Raw genomic sequence first — 18,377 nt, 5'->3', positions numbered from 1 at the left:
CCTCTCCTCTCCTCTCCTCTCCTCTCCTCTCCAGACGTAGCCAACAAAGTTCTCCTGGCAATGTTCACCTTGGAGATGCTCGTGAAGATGTACAGCTTGGGGCTGCAGGCCTACTTTGTGTCCCTGTTCAACCGCTTTGACTGTTTCGTGGTGTGTGGAGGCATCGTAGAGACCATTCTGGTGGAGCTGGCCATTATGTCTCCGCTGGGCATCTCTGTTTTTCGCTGCGTACGACTCCTTAGGATCTTCAAGGTCACACGGTGAGCAGCTGAAAGCCATGAGTTAGTTTCCGTCACATTAAAATAGTACAAATCATTTTCCTTCTGTTAATTGATTTCTGTTTTCCCTCTCCAGTCATTGGGCATCTCTTAGTAACCTGGTGGCCTCTCTGCTCAACTCCATGAAGTCCATCGCCTCCCTGCTGCTGCTGCTCTTCCTCTTCATCATTATTTTCTCCCTGCTTGGCATGCAGCTTTTTGGGGGCAAGTTCAACTTTGACGAGACCGTGACCAAAAGGAGCACGTTTGATAACTTCCCCCAAGCCCTGCTCACTGTGTTCCAGGTGAGGCTTCACTCAGGCTTGAACTAATTCAATATACACTACAGTAGCAATTAAAACGCTCCACTGTTCTGTGATTGGGCAAAGAGACCATCATTTTGACATTTCACAAATGAAATCTATTAAATTTTCAAGTCGTCTAGCATACAAATATCTCTACAGAAACCCAATCCAAATGTTTTTACTTATGGCAAGAACATCAACAGGCCCTACTCAACCATACAGTGAGGTTTTAAAGCCAGAAGTGGGGTCCTATTTAATCGACTAGTGCAGGATGAGGTCTCAGGTGCACAGACTATGTGAGCATCTTTGAGTACAACAATGATACAAATAGCAACAGATTGTCATTTACGTGTCTTTATAAGTTGTATATGATGGCATCAAAGTGACAGTTTTTCAGTTTGGAAATCAAGGCAGACGTTTTCTTCAAATCAGTCAAAGAACAAACTGAGTGAAGTGGCTAACACTGTATATCGTGTTTGCCAGATCTTGACCGGAGAAGACTGGAATACGGTGATGTATGACGGCATCATGGCGTACGGCGGTCCATCCTCCTCTGGAATGGTGGTCTGCATTTACTTCATCATCCTTTTCATCTGTGGAAACTGTATCCTGCTGGCCATGGACTTGCATGTCCGAGCAAGTTGTGTTTTAATTTGCCGCCGGTTGCAGTTGTTCTATATTCTTAAAGCCAAGGTGGGTTTTTCATGTTGGCCAGTGTTTTCTGCTTAAGTCACATGACCAGACATCCTGCTCAACGTCTTCTTGGCCATCGCTGTTGACAACCTGGCAGACGCTGAGAGCCTCAACACAGCACAGAAGGAGGAAGAAGAGGCCAAGAAGAGGAAGAACAGTGCCAAGTACAGCTTAGGACGCCTTGATATTACACATTTTAATGTTTCAATTATTTTTGGAGACTTTCGCCACATTTGTCACAAGCACTTTCTGCTGGCAGGAGGAAATAGGCTTCTGCCTGGTTAGTTACTCCCTCTTTTATCTGTCCCTAACAGGGATGCAAGCACAGATAAGAAGAGACTTGAAATAATAGAAAACAAGGATGGAGAGACCAAGGTAAAAGATATAAATCGTGCAATTTGTAGAATTAACAGAATGTAATAAATTTCTCTTTCTTAAAGCACATTATATTTTGGAGCTTGTATCTCAGTATTTGTACATTTTTATGATGCTAAACTTGATCACTGTGTGTAGGTTCCAGCAGAGCTGTTGCTAGAGGAAGGCAAAGAATCGTATCCAGCCATCAACTCTGCAGGTAACAGTGACCCAAACCAATAATTCATCAATTCATCTGGTTTCACTGTTTTATAATTGACTGGAAGTTCACTAGTGTTATTTCAGCAGAGACAGTGGAGTTGAGTTAGGATTGTGGCATAAATATCAATTGTGGACAAGATGCGGACAAAATGATAGAGAGCATATCAGTAATTATGCAGATGTACCAATATCACCATCCATTAAATGAATCATTCTGTATCTAAGTGATTCTGTGATTAGAGACGATGGAGAAAGGTGCTTCAAAGAACTCCACAGACCATAAAAAATGAATTTTAAATCTATCCATTTCACTGCAGATATAAACAATAACACGTCAAATGAGTGCCAAATCAGCAGAGATCCTCACCTGGAGTGAAAATATGGATCAAAACAAAGGAGACGAAACACAGCCTTGTGCTTTAACACTGCTAAAAATGTTATGTGAAAAAGAATGAAAATGAGTGTGGTGTTTCTCAGTGTGTGACGATGATGACAATAATGACGACCTCCCAGAAGTTCCCTCAGGGCCTCGTCCTCAGAGGCTGTCTGAGCTCAGCATCAAAGAGAAGACGCCGCCCATCCCGGTGGGCAGCGCCTTCTTCATCTTCAGCAGCACTAACCCGTGAGTCACAAATACAGAAACACAACAAACAGTTAAAGACTGCTGTTACACTCGCTGTACACTCTCTGCCTCTGCGCCTCTTTCACTCTCTTTTTTGCTTCACTTCCTGTTCTAGTTTTCGTGTATTCTGCCATAAGCTGATCAACCATCAGATCTTCACCAACCTCATCCTGGTCTTCATCATGCTCAGCTCTGTGTCTCTGGCTGCTGAGGACCCAATACGCAGCTTCTCTGCTCGCAATATCGTACGTAAACGACCTCTGGGACTGTGCTCTTTAACTGTCCTCAAAGGCTGCCCGTCCTTTTTTACTCATGGTGTTCAGAGGGTTTGTTTGCCTCCCTGTAGCTGACAGTCAGCCTTTATCACAGGAGACATTCTGACATGTGACAGTAGGAAAAGCACAGGTGTGGAAAAATAAATAAATAAATACGTGATGTCTGAAATCCACTTAACTGATTCAATTTCAGGGTCCTGATGTTGTACAATCTGTCACACTGTCCTGTCACTGGTACATTTGAATAGAACAGAGCCATTGTTAATTATATTAGTAGCATGTCTGTAAACTGTTAAACAGCTTTATTAAAATCACTGGATCACTGAAAAGAGCAATCAGTGAGAACTTCATCCAATCAGCTGTAAACAGTAACACTGCTTTAACATTAAAACCCTGCCTCACGCAGCGTTAACAGACTAACAGTTATGCTTCATCTGTGTTTGACTCTTACTGCATCTGTATTCTGTATCTCACTGTGCTGTTATCCTGGAATGACTTGATGACTTGAACTTGTGCATTGCCTCTTGCAGATACTTGGTTATTTTGACTATGCTTTCACCGCAATCTTTACTGTTGAGATCCTGTTGAAGGTAAATGACCTTTGTGCTGTGTTGTGCTGTGCTGGGTAGAGCTTCAGTAACCCTGCGTGCTTATGTCACTCTGATTGCCTCCTCAGATCCTAGGCTATGCAGACTATGTCTTCACTAGTATGTTTACATTTGAGATCCTTATTAAGGTAAACAATAAAAACTGTTGCACTGCCTCTGCAACAACCCACCACTTCCAAGCTTGCTGCACACGTCCTCCTTCCCCTCATTTTTTTTGTCTCTATAATTTTTGGTCAACATGGCCGCCTGCTTGTCTTGTTGTCATGGCGCCAGTCCGTCAACGTGGAGATCGTTGCGTTGTCGTCAGATATTTTTTGTCTGTCAGTCACTTTTCCATCACGACCCACCTCCCCTCTTCATCCTCGACTAGTTTAAGGACCAGTGGCTCTCCAGAGAACAGCTGTTTGTTTGGCTGTTCCCAAAAATTCCTCTTTTTTGAAACTTTGAATCTTTGTCAACAGCCTCGACTAACAGACTCTTTAACTTTGACCTTTAACTAAAAGGATATTTGTTAAATTTGAAACATTCTGGACTGTGGAGAGAGGAAGTTGAGCGAACGTCAAGCTTAATATCCCTCTGCCTGATTGCAGATGTGCCCCCTTCCTCACTTCTTTCTCGTCTCTTTTGGCTAATGCACGTCCAAACAATTTGCCTAAAGAAATCCACAAAAATAAGTGACAACTACACTGTTTTTGCTCTGAAAGTGAAATCCTCTGCCTTACCCCTTTGCTCGCTGCATGCCTGCTCCAGGTAAATCTCATGTATTGTGGTTTAAGCCTAAAATTCCATCAGGGAAAGATTAAAGGCCTTGTTTCATGCGAAGTGTTTTTTGTTGCATTCTTAACCTGCGCTGAGAGTGTAGCGGCTGCTGGATAATGTTCCGCGTGTCTCGTCTGAGCATTTTGCATCGTTTATGATCTATTGCTTGAAACTTTTGTTTTCACAATATTACTGATCTGATTGTGTGTGTGTGTGTGTGTGCTTGCTCCAAACAACATAATCATGCAACATAATTAATACTGCAGATTAATTTCAGTGCAGGACCATCAGCTAGGAAACTGCAAATCGCATTAGGTTTTGTTTTGTTCTCATGAACGCTCATGTTTGAAACGCCAAATCAGTGTGAATGGAAGAGGATCTGTAGTACCAGAAGAAAAAAATAGACTCAACAAAACTGTATGGCGCAGACAAAATGTTGAAAATTGAGCAATAATTTTCAGTAAAAGATCATTTAAATAGTATTAACAGTCATTTAAATCCCATTTCAGCCTGACCTGAAGCTGTCCTCCTGCATGTGTCTGTGTGTGTGATCTGTCTTCTTTAGTCCTGACTGTTGTCTCTCTTCTGTCCAGATGACGGCATTTGGAGCGTTTCTTCATAAAGGGGCGTTCTGTAGAAACTACTTCAACCTTTTAGACCTGCTGGTCGTTGGTGTGTCTCTGGTCTCATTTGGCATTCAGTATGTATCCTGCAGTCGTTTTTTTAATGTCTTGGGTGAAATGTGTCATTGAGTAACTTTGGTGTATTTTTTCCAGAATATATAAACATTGCTCTTTTTCTGTAGGTCGTCTGCTATCTCAGTGGTGAAGATTCTCCGTGTTTTGAGAGTCCTCCGTCCACTCAGGGCCATTAACAGAGCCAAAGGACTGAAGGTGAGAACAGCAAAAACACAACATGGTCCAGTGTGTGTCTGTATACAGTATGTGTGTCTAGTTTTCCGTGGGATTGCGTGCATGCATGCTCCTTATGATGCAGTGCTGTGTATTGCTGCTAACAGCGTGTAACTGTGTGTCCTTTGCAGCATGTGGTCCAGTGTGTGTTTGTGGCCATCAGGACCATTGGCAACATCATGATCGTCACCACGCTGCTGCAGTTCATGTTCGCTTGTATCGGAGTGCAGCTCTTCAAGGTACAGAGGGAAAGATAGACAGAGGATAATGGGATCACAAGTTAGTGAATAGAGCCTTCTGGTGTGAAACAGAAAATAGTTGTACAGAAGTAGAAGGCCTTAAACGCAGACTTTGTCTCTTTTTTTTTCACAAAGGGGAAATTTTATCGCTGCACCGATGATGCCAAGTCCAGCCCAGATGAGTGCAAGTGAGTTTTTTTATTCTTCATGGTTTCCAGCTTTGGACATTGGCCTGGATGAGTGTCTCTCTGTATGTGCCTACATGTTGTTAACATGTCACCTTTAAATCACAGAGGTACCTATATTCTCTACAACAACGGGGATGCGGCGCTGCCCATGGTGAAGGAGAGGATCTGGTACAACAGTGACTTCAACTTTGACAACGTCCTCATGGCCATGATGGCTCTTTTTACTGTCTCCACCTTCGAAGGATGGCCCACGTAAGAATGGCTTTACATCTGAGGTGGAATTCAGATTTGACTCGATCTACCAACTATCTGTATATGAATGTGCACTTAAAAGCACACTGTATCTTTAAACAAAGAAAAGAGAGTAAGAGTAAGAGTTGATATGAATAATTACTGGTCATTATCTTGACTTTCTCTGTATTTTATGTCTCCTGCAGGCTACTGTACAAGGCGATCGACTCTAACAAAGAGAACATGGGTCCCATCTACAACTACCGCATTGAGATCTCCATCTTCTTTATCATCTACATCATCATCATCGCCTTCTTCATGATGAACATCTTTGTTGGTTTCGTTATCGTCACCTTTCAGGAGCAGGGGGAGAAGGAGTACAAGAATTGCGAGCTGGACAAGAACCAGGTGCTTCTATCTATTTATATCAAATTAATAAGTATGTGTTTGTTTGCAACTGTCCCAATAAGATCTGCCTAATTAATGATGCATCTTTTCATTGTTTTAACTTAAAAAATAAGACTGACACTGCAGAAGCTGCTGTCTATGTTGCTCAACTCTGATGAAAGACGTTCTGAATCTTATGACTGATTGGTGCCAGCATCTTTCACGGAGGAAGGCCTGTTTCTCTTGCTCATGAGTCTCTTTCTTTATTTGCCACCACCTGCCCTCACCACCACCACCGCAGCGTCAGTGTGTGGAGTATGCTCTTAAAGCTCGTCCTCTGCGGCGCTACATCCCCAAAAATCCCTACCAGTACAAGTTCTGGTATGTGGTCAACTCGACTGGCTTTGAGTACGTCATGTTTGTCCTGATCATCCTCAACACTCTTTGTCTGGCCATTCAGGTAAGTGCTCTTCTTTCAGTCCTTCAGGTAAAATTCATCATCACACTGACGATGATTAGTGCATAAGTCTGGGAATGTAAAAAGTGATTAAGTTTGAAGTGATCTAACTCACTGTACATGTCTTATATGAATAAAAAAACACTTGCTACCATCAAAATGTAACTGCTTAATAGATTAATATCTAATCTCCATGTAATATACAGAATTCTGTTTGTAATATCTTACTGCAGCTTAAAGTGCCTTTATGTGCTACAAAAAGCAAAATGTGTATGACAACTCCTGACTACAGATACAGAAATAAACATTATGAATAAATGTTTCATGTTTCTAATCAGTCTCTCTGCCTGTCTCTTTGTAGCACCATGGTCAGTCTCATCTGTTTAACTATGCCATGGACATCCTCAACATGGTCTTCACTGGGGTTTTCACAGTGGAGATGATCCTCAAACTCATCGCCTTTAAACCCAGAGTAAGTCTCCTCTCCTCCTCTCCTTTCCTCCTCTCCTCTCTTCCTCTCCTCTCATTCTCTGCAAATATATGCCAAATTACCACCAGTTCCTCAAATCATCCTGTTTCGAGTTTTTCCTTTTAGACCATCCCTAGAAAAGTTCACCTTTGTGGGTTTTTATTTGAAAACAGTGCCCTTTTCCTTTTAACCGTGCCCTCATACACTCTTTACCTGTTGGGCTCTTTGCTCGCCGGCTGTGACTTCCATTAATTCCTCATCATCACCCTCCATTACAGCTCACCGTAACCTCTCTACCTCTTATACCTCCCTGCATCTCCCTCCTCTCCTGCCCTCCCCTCTCCTCCCGCTGGCTGTGCATGTTGCCATATAGGGCTATGTCGGGGACGCCTGGAACGTCTTCGATGCCCTGGTGGTGATTGGCAGTGTAGTCGACATCATACTCAGCCAGGTAGAAAGACGTCAGTATGTACAACTCTGTCATTCCCTCTTCCTGCTCTCCCACTGCTGCTGCCACTCTCCTTTTTTTCCTTCCTTCATGTTTCCTCCTTCCTTTCCTTCCTGTCTAAATTTTGTGTTACGTTTGTAGGTTGGCTTGAGCCAGTTTCTCTCTTGAGGATTTAATAGTTGATGAGCACCATAGACCAAACACATGCTGATGGGCTGGAGAAATTTTTATCAGCTGCCTGTGTCTACAGCTAAACAGTCATAAATACCAACAAATGCATTACATGAAGCCACTGCTCCGAACAGACTAGATCTTGAGAATTGTTTAGTTTTAAGTCAATGGTGGCGACAGACAGATTAACGACAGACAGTTAATTTATGATATAAAATAGCTAAGTTTCAAACTCTCACAGTCTCAGTGGCAGGAAGGATTTGACTGTCAACCTCACTCTCTTATATCAAATCACAACTTTTTGATGTTCACCTCTTTCTATCTTTCATAATGCTCTTCTTTTTTTTACTTTTCTTTCTTGCTCTGTTGTCTCTCTTTCTTCCTTTCTGTGTGTCCTTGTTGCTTGTGCTTGCAGAACTATTTTGCTGATGCATGGAACACGTTTGATGCCTTAATTGTTGTGGGTAGCGTGGTTGACATTGCCATCACTGAGATCAATGTAAGTAGTCATTTATCAGACATACACGCCTGTGTTACTGTGATGCTCCCAGCCAGAGGGCTTTGCACTCGGGTTGCATTATTGTTCTTCATAGCCTCACCAACTAAAGCCACCCAGCATAAAAAATATAAGCATATAAAATTGTGACGACGTTGCTTAATTAATTTGTTTTCCTCTCCACATTGTTTAACTGAAAAGAAATAGGCAATGGGAGACTTGTCACCCCCCTGTGACGCAGATTAAAACTACAGGCTGTGAACACACACTGGATGTACAGTGTCCGAATATTGATCTATTGATTACATTTATCAAATATGAATGTTAAAAAACAAAAACATGTATTTTTTTTGTTAATTCCTCAAAATGAGTTGTAAATTACTTGATAAAATAGTTAGAAAAAGCTTCTTGTGAATTGTTGTTTTTTAATGCAGCTCAGTTATCTTTTACAGATGTTGGATTTGATCATTTTGTGCCAAATTGGTTTGTTTAGAATTTCTTTTAATGTGCTGTACTGCTGCTTCAAAGCCACTCTGTCCTGGTTTGCTGCTGTTGTTAACTCTGACTACACGCTTGCTGCAGGCCTCTCCGTGTGAGGATGCTTGTCTGTCCTTTCAGTCTCTTGGTTTGAGTAAAGGCTTGAATTAAAGAATGCACTGTACCCCCTCATTGATCAAAATAAAAAGTTGGCAAAGTTAAACATATAAGTAAAACCATGTTCAGAGTATTCTGCTATCCTGACTTCAGTGTGGAGCTCATCCATCACAGTGCAGCCAGAACAGAGAAGAGCCTTGACCGAGATGAGTGACCACAGGGTCCTCTGAGTGATGGGCTTAGTGATGGGCGTAAATGTCCAGTGGCAGAGGAGCGCAATGCTTGGGCCAGAGCATAGTGTTTGACTTTAGCATAGAGGTAGGAAGGAGAACTTACCATCACTGTCTTATTGGTCAGCATCAGAGTTTTGAACTGGATGCGAGCAGCAACAGAGAGCCAGTGCAGTGGTGTGGCAGTATTGTAAAGGACACATTGGCTGGCTGGCCACCGCTGCAATGTTTGCCAAGTTTATCATCCACGGTCACTCCCATGTCCCTCACTGTCCAAGTTGTGATGGACAGGTCTCAGTAGGGGGACCCTTTCCCCTGAAAGAACCCAAGCTCCCTCTTGTACAGGTTGAGCTTTAGCTGGTGCCTTGACATTCATGCTCAGACTGACAAGAATAGTCTGATGTCATCAGCATAGCAGTGGTAGGAGAAGCCATGCCATTGTATGGGAGGGCCCAGGATGGAGCCGTGTGGACCTCCTATTGTCAAGCTGCCTCTACGAATATGAGGATAGAGGAGAAGGAGTTGACTGTAGCAGCATTCAGCGCTCCTGTCAGTGAAAGGAGGGCCACTTGAGTGGCCTGCTTTGGAACCAGGCCTAGAAGGTTGTGCTGTAATGTATGTCCCTGACAAAAAGTTAAAAATAAAAACTTTCTAGTTACATGAATATCTTATTTATATAGAATGTCAGTGCTAGCCAGGACACCTCAAGACACCAGGCTCAATACTGAAAACTCATATTACACATTAGTGTTGTCAGTGTTAACAGTCAAACTATATAATATTTTAATAAAGAACAAATTTTCTGTCAGCATTGAATGTTTGCATCTCATGTCTGGTGTTACTGCTGAGACTATGTGGTAAAGCTTTTGCATGACAGGCTCTCCTATTTTCGATAATGAGCTCGTTGTTTGTGGTATAAACTGCAATGCTTTCTTGTTGTTTCGAAGTGACGACGCTTCTGAGCATTTTTGTGTGTAATAACATGTTGAATAAATCATGGTAATGATGATATGTGATGTTTACAGCAGCATTGACTCGTGAACGGTTTGGTGCTGTACAGCTGGTTTGTGTAACTCGGATTAACCTTAGGCTTTTGGTTTCAAGTCGGCAGCCATTCCTGTCGTCAAGGTGATAGTGGAGCCAGGGGTAAGAAGAAGCCCCTCCTTTTTTATTAAAGCCCCTCACCCTTCTGTGATCGTCCAAAAGTCAAAGCATCACAATCTTTTTGTTGTCACTCTCTGTCGCTCACTTACTGATGAAAACATTGAGATTCTTCTGGTCTCGTTTATTCAGTACAGTGTGATTATTTGTCATTGAAGTCTCAATGTTTGTCAGAGTCTTGTTTTGGATCTACGTTTGTTGCATTTTGGCTTCGGTTTCACGGTTCAGCTGACTTCTATGTTGAGACCTTGTCCCGTCTTGGTGCATGGCATGACACAGAGGAACGGATGACACTGTGTGGTCTGTCTCATTTCTTCATTTCAACATAGCTCGCCCAAGTGTTTGCAAGCAGATCGAGCAGTCAAAGCACTGTTTTGAGCTCACATTTCTTGTCAAAGGTCTTGTGTTACCGTACCGTAACAAGATCCATCTTGATTGTTTGTATCCATTGCAAAAAAATGACAGTTTGTCTTTTGGTTTGTTGATCTTTGGACTGCAGATTCTGTCTGTTGCCTGTTTTGAACCAGTCATCCAGAGTTAAATGTACTGTATGTGTAAGTCCTCCAGGTCTGTTCATGGCATGCTGTTTAAAACACGGCTGCATTGCATGCGTCTTGATTGTTGGCATTGCAAAGATGCAGAAAAATCACAAATGGGAAAATTTCTACAGTTTTCATCCATTTTCACATTGCTTGTGAGCTAAGACAACTCATACATGATGATTGAAAGAATGAACGTATGACTGACTGCATGAATGGATGAGTGGTACAGAACTGAATCAATGTCTGTGTTTGAATGTCACACCTTCTGTTTTTTCATCCACTAATCACTGTCCACGCCCTCCACTTCAGAACACAGAGGACAGTGCTCGCATCTCAATCACCTTCTTCCGCCTGTTCAGAGTGATGCGATTGGTCAAACTGCTGAGCAGGGGGGAGGGCATCAGGACTCTGCTGTGGACCTTCATCAAGTCCTTCCAGGTCAGACCTCTGCAATATATTAAACCAAAGAGATAAGAAATGAAAGTGAAAATAATTGTGTATCCCCCCTGTGACTTGATGTGTTACAAAATCTCATGGGTTCTATCTTGACTGCTACTCAACTCCACCAAGTTTCATGCAAATTGGGCCAGAATCTGTAATCCTGCTGATGAACAAACAAACAATCCAAATGAAAGCATAACCTCCTTTGTGGAAGTAATATACAACAAGGTTAGGCAGTGCTAATGTAGGTCGAATGAAACGGGGTGGGGCTAGTTGCACAAGATTTGATCGAGATCTGATGTTAACTAACAGTTTCTGACACTTTTCTCTTTTTTTCCCACCCAGGCTCTTCCCTATGTTGCACTTCTGATAGCCATGCTGTTCTTCATCTATGCTGTAATTGGAATGCAGGTAATGTGGTCGATCAAATCAAAACCAGAAAGTGACGGGAACATTCATTATATTTCAACAGCTAATTTCATAATCATCGTTTTATATTTTTCTCGTCCAGAATGTGAGAGCAGGCTGGCTGCTTCATGGGATGACGTTTCTTTGTCTGCTTTTAGGTGTTTGGGAAAATAGCCATGGTGGACGGAACACAAATCAACCGCAACAACAACTTTCAAACCTTTCCTCAAGCTGTCCTGATGCTCTTCAGGTGTTTGTGTAACTTGAATAATTGCTTACATTTGAAGTCATCAATGAGGCATGAGTACGTGTAGAAAAGCTCCTGCTCCTGTGTTTATTTTTTGTCTTGTTCTCAGGTGTGCCACAGGTGAAGCGTGGCAGGAGATCATGCTGGCCTGTCTGCCAGGGAAGCTGTGTGATTCAGAGTCAGACTACAACCCCGGAGAGGAGAGAACCTGTGGCAGCGGCTTCGCCATTATCTACTTTATCAGCTTCTACATGCTCTGTGCTTTCCTGGTAATCTTCAGACATTTCACTGTGTTCTGTGCCAGTAATGTTTAGCGAGCACATTCCTGGATGTGATGAATTACCAAAACAAAACAAAACAAAACAAAAAATGTTGGATGTGCTTGTTTCAGATCATCAACCTGTTTGTAGCTGTCATCATGGATAACTTTGACTATTTGACCCGTGATTGGTCCATTCTTGGACCTCATCACCTGGATGAGTTTAAAAGGATTTGGTCTGAATACGACCCTGAAGCAAAGTAAGTACTCAGGAAGTCTTTGGGGCTAAGTATCAGTAAACTGTATTCTACTGCTAATAGATATTTATGTTTGTACACATGGGATAGTGATTGTTTCGTAACAGCCATAATACCCTTGGTGGCTTTCTGAAGTGCACTAACTAATTATCCTTTGCTTATCGAACTGTGCTCAGTGGTACAGTATAATGCCTTTGATGTGACTGTATTGTATGTCGTTGTCAGGGGCAGGATAAAGCACCTTGATGTGGTGACTCTGCTGAGGAGGATCCAGCCTCCACTGGGCTTTGGCAAGCTCTGCCCTCACAGAGTGGCCTGTAAGGTGGGTTCCCACAACTCCACAATACACTTAGACCTATACTGAAATAGAGAAAGGGTGACAAAAATACACTTTCTGTCTGCTGTTTCTGTTGCAGCGTCTGGTGGCGATGAACATGCCCCTGAACAGCGATGGGACCGTCATGTTTAATGCCACCTTGTTTGCTCTGGTCCGCACCGCTCTCAAGATTAAGACTGAGGGTGGGTCTGCACCTTCAAGTCATCAGAGATCTGCAAAATTTGTTCTTATATTCTTATGGATTGATGCTATTTGCTAGAGCTTTGTGAAGCTGTGCAGTACCATTCTGTGCAGTAAAAAAGAGAGATGTTACTTTTAGGTCCACGAGGTGAGAAGATGGAGCACAAGTGAGTAAGTGAGTGTGGTGTTGTGTGTACTGGAGCTTTCAGGCACAAAAAGTACTTGTGATGAGAGCCAAGAGAAACCACCACAGCAATATTCACCCATGACACGCAGTGACTCCAGAAGTCATGAACAGAGAGGCTTTAGCATATTGGCAAGCAAACTCTAAACCGTATTGAATACCATATTCAATGTTTGTTTGTTGATATTTACTGATATGTTGATTGGTCTTCGCATGGGTTTGATGTACTGAGTATGATATCACATTTGGTATCATTGTTGTCTACAAGTGATATTTTGATGTGACATCTTGTCTACACGGAAGGTGTAGCATGAGCAGCATGTTAGCGGAGCAGCAGCTATGTCTGCGCAGGATGCATTCAGGCACAGTGCTGAATATAGATCACTTGAGTTTTGGCAGCACATTCGCTGTAGTTACACATGTGAAACACGTAGCCGTTGCACGGCCTGTGTAAACGTTCTATTGATAAATGTACAGATGTATCTTTTCGTTAAGACTCACAGATGAACGACTGAAAAACAGCTGAAAGGCTTTCTGTGCAGACACATGCAGGGGCCCAAAAAAGAGGTTGATGTGGCCCAAGAGCCACTGCCCTATACTGTACATTGCTTCCACACCAGGAAAAAAAAAACTCAACTAAAAAATTGAATCTCAAATGACAGTCAATGTAGGCACTTACAGTCGTCAACTGGGTAAACAAAACAAATGGAACCAAACATACCAAGGCGTCAGTTGAAACATCCTTCTCCTGAACTGCACCACAGTTACCTTCGGTTGCTGCTGTTTCCTGCAATCAGTAAACATTTAATTCTTCTCAGTTATTCACTCTGGAATGCCTCATGCAATATGTTTTTAATTAACGCTGTGCTGCTTTGACATTATGGTCGAGTTAACTTTTTGTGAAGCCCATATGTTAATCCAGCATTTGCCACAAGAGGGAGATAGATGTTCAGTAACATTTCATATATGTAATACAGCATCAACTGTATTATTGAGACTGTCACAACAGCATGATTCATTCAGATCATTTACCTTAATCTCAATTTCCTGTTCATAAGACTGAAGGCATATTGTGCTTAATCCCATTTCATTCAATTTTCACCAGGAAATTTGTGTATTCAGTATATCTATAAATGTCAAGATTTGTGTTGTGATCTTTGTTTTTCTGTGAGAAAGAGAACTAATACTTTCAACCAGGTGCCGCATGATACACCAATATATCTGCTACTTACTGCTTTTGACCAACGTAACCTTACAGTTCCAGCTTTTCTGTCATTTCCAAGGTAACCTCGAGCAAGCCAATGAGGAGCTCAGAGCTGTGATCAAGAAGATCTGGAAGAGGACAAGCATGAAGCTGCTGGACCAAGTGGTTCCCCCTGCAGGCGGTCAGTGGTCATTACACATATACAGAGAGAGATACGGTGGCCGACAACAGCATGTTTATGTGTTTTTGGTTTTGCATCGTTCCTGTGTTTGCAGTGTTTTGCCGTTTGCAGCACGTATGCCCTTGTCAGCCACCGTAGAGAGACACATGGGCACCACTGTGCCTACACAGTTATCATCATTTGATTTCCAGGATCATTCACAGTTCAAGGCATAACCTCACTGTGTTTCTCTCTTTCTCTGTTCTTTACACGCAGTTGATTTGAATACATGCAGCTTCTCATTTGTATTTTCCCAAGAATAAATAATGAAAACCTCACATGAATATATGAACAGCCACGGCTGCCACCGGATTCAAATAGTCTTACGATAATGTAGCATTCATTTACATCTGTTAGTGCAGATTTGCATTGGCAGAGAAGGTCACACTGCGAACGAGTCTGCGTATTAATAGAAAGAGCAAGGATGTTAAACAAGGGGCATCCATTTGAATGCAAATATATTATTCCATTCATTTGAATTTGAAAAGGAAGTCAGTGACATCTACTCACGTTTCCTTTACTGATGTGTTCACACTTATGGACACAATCACACTTTTTTTTTTCTTTTTTTCTTTTTTTGCCACTAAGGCATCAAGTCACACTTCATTTCAATGATACATTTTGGTGTGACAGAATCAATCTGGTTGCAGTGATGTAGTGAGTATCAAACACTCACCCTTGGCCTGTTAATTGTTGGTTAATTTCTTCCACACAGAGAAAGATACTACGAACATGTTGAGTTAAAGCCAAATTTCCACTTCTGACAAGTTTTCACAGCAGAGAAAATGTATGAAAACACCCAACAAGATGCTTGGACCGACTCCTGCAGCATAATCCGCTTCTCTGCAGTCCATCCATATGCTCAGTGTCTTCCATCAAGTCATCTTTTCACGGACATACAGTTAAATATGGTGCTCTCAAAGCTCTGAAGCTCAGATAAAAGTGTTTAGCATATTTTGTGTGTCTTAATGTTTGAAATACACTGAGCACGCAGATGGACAGCACAGAAGTGGATCATGCTGCCAGATAGGCCCTTTTCCCAGCATGCAGTTTGACCACAGCAGGAAATGCACGTGTGTTACTCAGAACATTAACCACAGCTCTGACAACAACAGTGACAATACCAGGACCCTGAAACCAAAGCAGATAAATGGAGTTGTCATCATTATACATCATTGCTTTGATCATTTACGCCCTTTCCTGGTGTTTTCTCTTCTCTTTGTGGAAATTTTTATGAACACTCTGATACTTCTTTAAGATGAGAAACTGGGTCGCCATTAGAATCCATTGAAAGCGTGAATCCAAGCTGCAAAAGAAGCTGTTTACCAATTTTTTAAAATTATTTAATATACATATGCTAGATTTTGGGAGGTGTTTCACTTCAAGATGCAGGTGTTGAGGTTAATCCATCTGTGACATTCAGCATCCTGTTTTCATTTCTCTGAAGCAGCGAGGCGGACTTGCACAGTACTTTGTATTCATTTCACAGAAGCCCTCCTTATCGCTGTCAGCCTGTCACAGTTTAGCTGCTCTCTATCTCAATCCCGCATTTCTTTTTAATATCATAAATCTCGCTGTCTCTGGGTCTACGCTCTCTCTTCCTCTAGCTCTCGCTCTCTTTCTTATAGATCAGATGAAGTCGTTCAAAAAAGCTGACAGCTTCAATTCAACGCGGATGTTTTCGTATTGTTGTATGCTTTCTGTGTTTCGCTGCTGATAAAGGCCAAGCCCAACCACAACTGCTAAATCATCTCACAGAAACCCACTGTTAGCTGTGAGAACTATGAATTTGGATGTGCACATAATGTACATCATAGGTGCATAAGTTACAGCTATGCCCCTAAATACATGCAACACTTTTTTTGCTGAATCAACCATAAGCCCACTGCTTAATATATGTAAATGTAGACAATGTAAGAGGATTTTTTATTTTTTATTTTTACAGAAATCTTTTAACAAATTATTATTTGTTTCATCTGTAACTCCTTATACCTGTAAAACTGCAGGTAGTTGCACAGTCATTTGTGGTAGTTGCTGTGGATTATGTTTTCATCTTACATAAAGAACTATTAGAGGACAGACAGGTCTATGTTTTTAATGTAGGTTTTACCTACTTCTCAGGTATGAATGTACGTTCTGTTGCATGTCCGGTTTCTTCTCGTTGTGTCCATACAGTTTTTCCGCTGTCCCTCTTTGCTCACAGTGCTTCAGCTCTGCTGTGTTTTAGAACTTGTCGAACTTAATTCAGCTGCATGTCTTTGTGTGCATTAGTTTGCTAACCCCTCTTCTCCTTTTTTCTCCTCATCTTTTCTGCCAAGCCTTTCTCCTCCACAGCTTTCATTAGCGTGCTCAGTCAGTCGCTGGCCTTCTCCTCTTCTCTTTCTGCCGTCCTGAGCTCTCTGGGGCAGTTCTGTTTTAGTCTGGTGGCATGAAACTACTGATACCTCTTTCTTAAAAATGTGATCAGGCTCTGCTCAGAAAGAAAACCTGCTGTCACCTGTGGGCACAAAATATACTGTATAGTGATCTTCTCATGCCAGGTTGATGCATTATAAAGTAGAAATAAAATCTCACTCTCATGTCAGCGTAATATTTTCTTTTACATGACAATATGCCAACATGATATCAAATCATTCAGACTAAGATATCAGATGCTCTTTCTATGTGTTGTAGTTTAGTGAAAGGGGTTCTGATTTAGACAAAAAATGAAATTTTATGACCTTGAATATGCTTTTTGGTCACAGGTTTTCTCTCTGAACAGAGCCTTTCATAGTTATTCTCTGGCTGTGTCAGGTGATGTAGAGAAACTTGTCAGCTGCTTTAAGATGGACGATCATCAAATCAGGCTCATCATCCTCTTTTTTTTTTACTGTTGGATGGAAAGATTCTTTCATCTTAAAGCATCCATATCAATGAAAAACGTCACCTTTACTCAATTCCGTTACAACATTAAATGGGTGGAGGAAAGGTGGCGACAAAAAAAGAACCCCAGATTTCCTACACGCCATGATTCAGCCTCGTTTTTTCTTCCGTCTCTCTCCCCTGTCTGCTTCAGCAACCGCTTATCTGAGTGAATCAGAACTATGCTTGATTAGCCTCCCTGCATGGCAGATATGTGTAGGCACAGCTTCCTCTCTGGCTAGAGGGGAGCTGTAGATCTGACCTTTGCTGCCTCTCCAAACTCTTCACTTCGCTGCCTTCTTGCATGTGCTTCTCGCTGCAGATCACATAGTTTTTGTGGGATGTACAGAGATACAAAACACCCCTGTTTGTCTGTGTGTGGCCTCTCTGGTGGATGTTTAATATAGTAAAGTCTGCAGTCACCATATAATGTAGCACTGCTGTGGTAGTAACTGATTAGACTTAATGGAATCAACAGTAAATACGTCTCTGTTTCCTGAAAGTTCAGCACAGTCATAAAGTATTATAATATGAACGTGACTTTGACCAACTTTCGGTACATTAAGGGATCAAGAGGATGCATCTGCACTCAGTTGCGTGAACAGTTGTGTGTGTGTGTGTGTCTTGTGAGAGCAGTGTTTCATAACCTCATACATGTGTTGTCGGAGAGGATGCAAGATGGGAGCTGCAGCCGTAGATGTTATCTGTTAATGAGTTAGAACATGCTGCACACTTGAGCGTGTAAGTGTGTCGATGGCATTCGCGGGTTCTCACGGATTCAGTCTGTGGCATTCAGCTCATTACAGCACCTGAACCCTCTTCACATCACCTCTGATGTTTTAACAGTGCCAAGAATAACATTGAGCTACATGTTGTTTTTCAAGTTGCTCTATGAGCAGTGCTCTATGATTCAGGACCTGATCCATGATACAGTGATACTACATGTTGTTTATAATATGGAGTTGTGTCAAGATGAGCCGTGAAGATCACAGTTTCTTTGATGTGCTCCAGAAAAAGTACTTCATGATGCAGTGGTGTTGATATTCTTTTCATCTGGATCGTAATCTTAGACGCTGAGATAGTAGTGGTGAGAGACCTCGACAGAGAGCAGAGATCTGCG

At 42.0% G+C, this 18,377-nt stretch overlaps 1 protein-coding gene across 6 annotated transcripts in view; it reads left to right on the top strand.

Annotated features, from left to right (window-relative positions):
• The window catches only part of cacna1db (calcium channel, voltage-dependent, L type, alpha 1D subunit, b), a 75,674-nt gene that overhangs the window by 46,987 nt on the left and 10,310 nt on the right, over positions 1–18,377 (top strand). For 3 of the 6 annotated variants that reach the window (XM_076741899.1, XM_076741898.1, XM_076741895.1), the window contains 26 exons: positions 35–260; positions 355–562; positions 1,046–1,166; positions 1,305–1,419; positions 1,570–1,630; positions 1,769–1,829; positions 2,309–2,453; positions 2,569–2,698; positions 3,259–3,318; positions 4,689–4,795; positions 4,901–4,988; positions 5,138–5,245; positions 5,381–5,433; positions 5,539–5,685; positions 5,871–6,072; positions 6,353–6,511; positions 6,870–6,980; positions 8,012–8,095; positions 10,929–11,057; positions 11,406–11,471; positions 11,627–11,718; positions 11,825–11,984; positions 12,107–12,234; positions 12,457–12,553; positions 12,648–12,750; positions 14,216–14,317. In XM_076741899.1, coding sequence (XP_076598014.1) covers positions 35–260; positions 355–562; positions 1,046–1,166; positions 1,305–1,419; positions 1,570–1,630; positions 1,769–1,829; positions 2,309–2,453; positions 2,569–2,698; positions 3,259–3,318; positions 4,689–4,795; positions 4,901–4,988; positions 5,138–5,245; positions 5,381–5,433; positions 5,539–5,685; positions 5,871–6,072; positions 6,353–6,511; positions 6,870–6,980; positions 8,012–8,095; positions 10,929–11,057; positions 11,406–11,471; positions 11,627–11,718; positions 11,825–11,984; positions 12,107–12,234; positions 12,457–12,553; positions 12,648–12,750; positions 14,216–14,317 — 3,063 coding nt within the window. Of the gene's footprint in view, positions 1–34; positions 261–354; positions 563–1,045; positions 1,167–1,304; positions 1,420–1,569; positions 1,631–1,768; positions 1,830–2,308; positions 2,454–2,568; positions 2,699–3,258; positions 3,319–3,404; positions 3,465–4,688; positions 4,796–4,900; positions 4,989–5,137; positions 5,246–5,380; positions 5,434–5,538; positions 5,686–5,870; positions 6,073–6,352; positions 6,512–6,869; positions 6,981–7,350; positions 7,429–8,011; positions 8,096–10,020; positions 10,063–10,928; positions 11,058–11,405; positions 11,472–11,626; positions 11,719–11,824; positions 11,985–12,106; positions 12,235–12,456; positions 12,554–12,647; positions 12,751–14,215; positions 14,318–18,377 lie in introns of all 6 variants that reach the window. The other 3 variants (XM_076741900.1, XM_076741896.1, XM_076741894.1) reach the window with 2 other exon arrangements.

The sequence above is a fragment of the Chaetodon auriga genome, chromosome 10 (assembly GCF_051107435.1).
Source record: "Chaetodon auriga isolate fChaAug3 chromosome 10, fChaAug3.hap1, whole genome shotgun sequence".
NCBI lineage: Eukaryota > Metazoa > Chordata > Actinopteri > Chaetodontiformes > Chaetodontidae > Chaetodon > Chaetodon auriga.
The sequence above is the reverse complement of the archived record's forward strand: the minus strand, read 5'-3'. Positions and strand labels throughout refer to the sequence as shown.